General features: G+C 33.6%; 1 protein-coding gene across 1 annotated transcript; it reads left to right on the forward strand.

The window, feature by feature from the left end:
• Positions 1 to 479: 479 nt before the first annotated feature.
• Positions 480 to 6,260, forward strand: LOC110904237 (glucomannan 4-beta-mannosyltransferase 9). The gene is made up of 9 exons (XM_022150072.2): positions 480 to 1,065; positions 1,158 to 1,256; positions 1,374 to 1,626; positions 4,111 to 4,221; positions 4,436 to 4,572; positions 5,019 to 5,132; positions 5,210 to 5,409; positions 5,494 to 5,685; positions 5,771 to 6,260. The coding sequence occupies exons 1-9, from the start codon at positions 736 to 738 to the stop codon at positions 5,931 to 5,933; spliced, it is 1,599 nt and encodes a 532-aa protein (XP_022005764.1). The 5' UTR covers positions 480 to 735; the 3' UTR covers positions 5,934 to 6,260.
• The last annotated feature ends 228 nt before the right edge of the window (positions 6,261 to 6,488 follow it).

Genomic DNA, 6,488 nt, shown 5'->3' on the forward strand with positions numbered 1-6,488 from the left:
AGCTCGAGCTTTAGAAACAAAACTCAAACCGGGCAAAGGGCGGATCCAACATGTAAAGACTGGGTTTCCAGGAACCCACTCGGTTTTCAATTATTTGTGAGAACCTTTATGTTCGGTCATAGGAAATTGAAGCATTTACCAAAAGGAACAAATCAGAAAAAATTACTGAATCCGCTACTGAAACCAAGCTCATCTTGAGCTCAAACCTTCAAAAGTTAAACGAGCTTGAGCTTGGACTTGACTCGGCTCATTTCTACTATAATTGAAAGTCAATACACCAAAACCGTAACATGAATATTTTATAGGAACCATATGTGTAATTAAGTTATAAGTATTAAAATAATAATGACATAAAATAAGATAAAAAATGTCCGGACGAAAAAAACAATAATTTCAACCTTTTATAACCACGGGCTTTTTCTTCTTCCTGCTCACCCCTACACCTTTCTTCTTGTTCTCTTTCTGCCTCTGTTTTATCTGTTTACAAACAAACAGAAAGCTTCTTGTTTCATTTATGTATTCTTTTATTAATCTTTACTTTCCATTCAACTTACTTGGATACAATATCCTAAACGTCCAATGAAATGTGTTTGCTTTAAGTTCCACATTTTTTACCACTTTTAAACCACCCCAAAAACAGAAAACAGAGCATCCTCTGTTTTATTTTTTTGCCAGTTACTTCCTTTTCATGCTCTGTTTTTTATAAAAAAACAAAAAACAAAAAAAACAGAGCAAATGGAGAAGCTTTTTACGATGGGATTTATTACGGAATTTTTTGTGGGTGCACAGTATGACATTGCAGGACAACTTATGCTGATCTGGGGTCAGATCAGGGCGTCATTAGTGGTGCCATTTTTAACGATTTTTATGTATATTAATCTGGTGATGTCGATAATGCTGTTCACAGAAAAGGTTTACATGGCTATCGTGGTTGCATTTAACATGTTGTTCGGTCGAAAACCCGAAAAACGTTACAAATTTGAACCATTTGAAGATGATGTTGAGCTGGGTAACTCTGTTTACCCTCTTGTTCTTGTTCAAGTTCCAATGTTCAATGAGAGAGAGGTATGTTTTCGCAATTGCTTTGTTTCTGTTTTTGTGTTTTGTTATGGTTTTTTTTTTAATCTTTTTTCTATTACATTTATTTGTGTAAACAGGTTTATCAGCTTTCGATTGGAGCTGCGTGCGGGCTTTCATGGCCGTCTGATCGCATTGTGATTCAAGTGCTTGATGATTCAACAGATCCATTAGTCAAGGTTGATAAATGGCATATTATTGTGTATAGTTATTAGCTTGTATAACATAAATATTGCACAACAAAATGATACTTTTTTATACTTTATTGATGTGGGTTCATTGGGGATGTATTGTAGGGTATGGTGGAAATGGAGTGCAACAGTTGGAAAAGTAAAGGTGTAAACATACACTATCAAGTTAGGGACAACCGAAAAGGATACAAGGCCGGGGCACTTAAAGAAGGGCTAAAGCATGATTACGCCAAACAGTGCGAGTATGTGGCTATTTTTGATGCTGATTTCCAACCGGAACCTGATTTTCTCAATCAAACTATCCCGTTTCTTCATCACAACCCTGAACTTGCTCTCGTTCAAGCTCGTTGGCAATTCGGTAAAAACATATCCCTACGTAGTACTTTAATATTGTTTTACGTTTTTCTTTCATTTCATTATTTGATAGTAAATGATGAATCTATGCATACAATAGTAGGTAGATGTTAGTTTGGTACTACGTTCAACTGGTCCAAAAGCAGCTAGAGTGATTATTATATAGAAATTTGCTGAATTAGACATAGACATGATTTATTATATAATAATGTACCATGCCATATGAGAAAATATAGTTGCAAAGTTTGATAAAAAAAAAAAAAAAGAAACGAAAAAACACATGTGGATCTGTAATCCACTGCTGCAGGCTCCATATCATCCATCGATTGTAGTGGGTGGTGTCGCATAATTGGTTGTTAAGATACCTGACAATAATTTTCTTTTAAAAAAGAGTGGTCTATTATGCAATGAGATCAGATATAATATTAAATATTTGGCTATGTCATTACCGTTTGTATTTCCAGTATATATAGATCTAACTTTTTAGCTTTATTTTTTAATGTACAATACCGTTTGTTTAACTTACTGATTTAGTGGCATTATTGTGTTTTATATGTATGTGTATATATATATATAACTTTGTTTTAATATTAAAAAAAGAGTAAAGTACTTTTTGAGTCCCTGTAGTTTGTGCATTTTAACTATTTGAATCCAAAAACCAAACTTGTCTTGATTTGAGTCCCTGTGGTTTGTATTTTTAACCATTTGAATCCAAAATGAAACCTCATCCAACCCTTTGAGTCCCTGTGATTTGTATTTTTAACCCTTTGAATCCAACCCTTTTAGTTCATGATTTGGATGAGGTTTGCGTTTTGGATTCAAAATGTTGAAAATACAAACCACAGGGACTCAAATCAAAATAAGTTTGTTTTTTGGATTCAAATGGTTAAAATGCACAAACCCCAGTGACTCAAAAAGGACATTACTCTTAAAAAAATACATTTATAACTTACTGATTTATATATGTGTGTTAACTAATGTGACATTTGAAGATATTAATTTGTATTAAAAAGATAATAAAATTAGTTAGAAAGTGACGATATGACGGTACAGTTAATATTGTACCGTTTGATTAGATGTGGAGATTAAGGACATGTAGTATTGAACTTACTTTCAATAATTTAGAATGATATATTGGCTTAGTTTTTTTTTTTTTTTTTTTTCTCAAATTAAGTTTAAACTTTTCCGACAAAGATTGCATGATTGGAGATCAAGGTTGGATTTGATTCAGACAAAGATTACATCATTACATGATAGGTTTAACTAATAATTTAAAAGGGATAATAGTTACAATAATCAATATATAATATTTAGTATATTTTTTTAATAGGAATACACATTTACTTTTAATTTTGTTTCACTTCTCTTCTAACGGCTCACAAAAAAAAAAAAAAAAAAAAAAAAAGTAGAAGCACTTTAAATCCTCACATGCTAAGTTGAAATCATAAACGTAATGTTAAATTGTATACTAAGTATTCATTGAACCGTTAAATGAGATTAATAAGTATAATAATTACAATAAAATAAAAAAGTATTTAATGCACGCATGTGCCGAGTGTCATAAGTGAGAGTGACGTAGATACTAGGTCAAGGGGGGTGGGGGATCTACAAAATGTGTGGCGGAGATCGCGCATGTGGAGAGTCCGCACCAATCGAATTGTAGATTCAGTGGGCTTCTATAAAATATCTTTATAATTTGTAAAATGATTAAAATCATTATTAATTATAAATAAAACGACAAAATAAATGAAAGGAAACAAGAATACAATCATACATAATTGCGAAGGACAACTCTATTTTTGTTGGTGCGCACCGAACAGACCCCACATTTTTAGGTCCATTTTGAGAAGTTGGTGATCAGTAAGAGGGGGCATAGTAAATGGCATTGCTTCAGCAGTATGATGATGACTTTCTCTAGGTTAGGATGTCGGATAAAGTTTCCCTCGTAACAAAATAACATAGGCGAGTCAAGGGTTTTATCATAGTGAGCTTTCGAGCTATGGGTTTCATTTGGAATTGATGACGGGCCAAATCATCAGCGTTGTCTGTAGTTGCAGGAATGAATGGTCTTTTGTCAATGGATGTATCCGGACTTTGTTGGACATTAAAAAAAGTAAGAGGGGGCATAGTCTAATTAACTGCTTTTGGCATGAGCTAGTTCATCCAACATTGTTATTATTAACATGTGTCCGAGTTGGTTCAACATTTTTTTTAATTAAATTTTACCATGTAAGTGTTGGATATTGGTTGGCTTGAATTCACTTTTTCTCACTGGAATTATGGCAGTCACATGTGAGTGGGTCTTGAAATAGACACTTCACACCCTCCACTTTTGACTTTTGCTAATATGAGACTTAGGTCCATGGACTTTACAGCTTCTATACTGATTAATCACCCTATGATATGAGGATGGATGATTTATCTTTGTATTATTGAGATATCACATAGAATCTGATATGCTTTTATGGTGGTTTTTTAATTGTTACAGTGAACTCAAATGATTGTTTGATGACAAGAATGCAAGAGATGTCACTTGACTATCATTTTAAAGTGGAGCAAGAATCCGGTTCTATTACTTATGCGTTCTTTGGATTCAACGGTAAGGAAACACGCACTTAAAATGATTGCTTATTGTTTTTCTTAAAATCAATTGTCACATAATTCACCATCGATATAATGTTTTTATGTTTCAAAACATCTCGGTTTATTTTGCACAAACTTTAGACACTATTTAATGATAAATTTAAGACATTAATAACATAAACTGTATTTGAATGGAAACTTAAGTGGTCTTCTATTTTGATTTTTGTTAGGGACTGCTGGAGTTTGGCGAATGGCTGCACTTGACGAGGCAGGAGGATGGAAGGACCGTACCACCGTAGAAGATATGGATTTGGCAGTTCGTGCTAGTCTTAAAGGATGGAAGTTCCTATACATTGGTTCACTAAGAGTATGTTTTCTTCATTTGAGTAAAAGCTAAAGACAAATGGAAATGTTTGGCATGATCTCCAACACACATACACTCTCATATATATATATATATATATATATATATATATATATATATATATAGGATTAGGTTCAAGAGTGAACACTAGTGTAGCTTGCGAACTGAGTGAACTAATCCTGGTCATACACGTGTGTAGATCAATGGCCAGGATTTGCTGTTGAAATACACTAGTGTATTTTACGATTTGATGATGAGATCCTCACCATACACATGTGTAGATCAATGGCCAGGATTTGTTCACTCAGTTCGCAAATACACTAGTGTTCACTCTAGAACCCCACCCTATATATATATATATATATATATATATATATATATATATATATATAACAAAGATGTACCTACCTTTATTAAAATAAACCCTTTACTTGTACCTTGATGTATAGGTTAAAAATGAATTGCCAAGTGTGTTGAAAGCATATCGTTACCAACAACACCGTTGGTCTTGTGGTCCCGCTAATCTTTTTAGAAAAATGACTATCGAGATCATGAAAAATAAGGTATGTTTTTTTTTCTATTTTATAACTTTTTTTGATTAGTGGATGTTGTTGTGACTTTTTTTTAACTTGGTGAACAGAGAGTGAATTGGTGGAAGAAGCTATATGTGTTGTATAGTTTCTTCTTTGTAAGAAAGATCGTAGCTCATATCGTTACATTCACACTCTATTGTGTTGTGATACCTGTAACTGTATTAATACCAGAAGTAATTATTCCTAGGTGGGGTACTATATATATTCCAACCGTCATCACACTTCTAAATGCAGTTGGAACTCCCAGGTTGGATTTTTAGTTGTTTGATCATTCCCAACAAGTCTTTTACTAGAAGATGAACAAATGTTTGACTTTTTGTTTGTTTTATAGGTCTTTCTATTTGGTGGTGTTTTGGGTCCTCTTTGAGAATGTCATGTCTCTGCATCGGACTAAGGCTACATTCATTGGCCTTTTCGAGACTCAAAGGGTGAATGAATGGGTCGTCACCGAGAAGCAAGGAGATGCTTCCAAGGCTAAAGCAGCAACACAACGAAGTCAATCTCGGTTTAGAATAGGTGAAAGGTACATTTTACTATAACTTAAAGAAACATACATGCATGCCATATTTGTGTGTGTAAACTAAATAGTGAGTGGGTATGTGGGACAGAATTCTTATGCTAGAGCTTTGCTTTGGGATTGTCCTCCTTGGATGTGCTTGTTACGATCTTGCATACGGGAAGTACCACTACTACGTTTACCTTTATCTACAAGCTATAGCCTTCATCACAATGGGTTGTGGTTATATTGGAACTCAAGTCCCGAGCTCTTAGCTAACAATGTTCTACAATTCTTTCAATTGCACATTTGAATCAACAATACACATTCGACACTTGTGCTGCATGCTTTCATCATTAGCTACACCATACGAGCATTGCTTGAGAACATGCTAACTTTCTTTTGTATATTTCCAATAAAATAAAGAAAGTGGGAAACAAAGAATAAAAGTATGTGATCATGAAGAAAATGTTAGGTGTGGCCTATTACACATATACGGCCGTAAATGTATTATTAAATTATTTGGATTCATTTTGTACGTAGTATTGATGTATGTCTTTTTTGTATTTTTATAGTTCTAATAATAACTCTATTTGTAATTCTTTGGTTCGAGTAATAAGGAGACGTGAAACACATGTTGCACTTTCCACCTTTCTTTCTTACACTTTCACAAAATAAAAAATAAAAAAATGAAGTGGCATATTGTGATCACGAATTTGATGCTAGTGACCCAATAGCGACATATGATGTGCCACTCTCTTAACGACCCATGACAGTGTCTCACAATATAAAAATGGGCACTAAAATAAATGTGGCTTTGACATAGTCAT

This window comes from Helianthus annuus, chromosome 14 (assembly GCF_002127325.2).
Source record: "Helianthus annuus cultivar XRQ/B chromosome 14, HanXRQr2.0-SUNRISE, whole genome shotgun sequence".
NCBI lineage: Eukaryota > Viridiplantae > Streptophyta > Magnoliopsida > Asterales > Asteraceae > Helianthus > Helianthus annuus.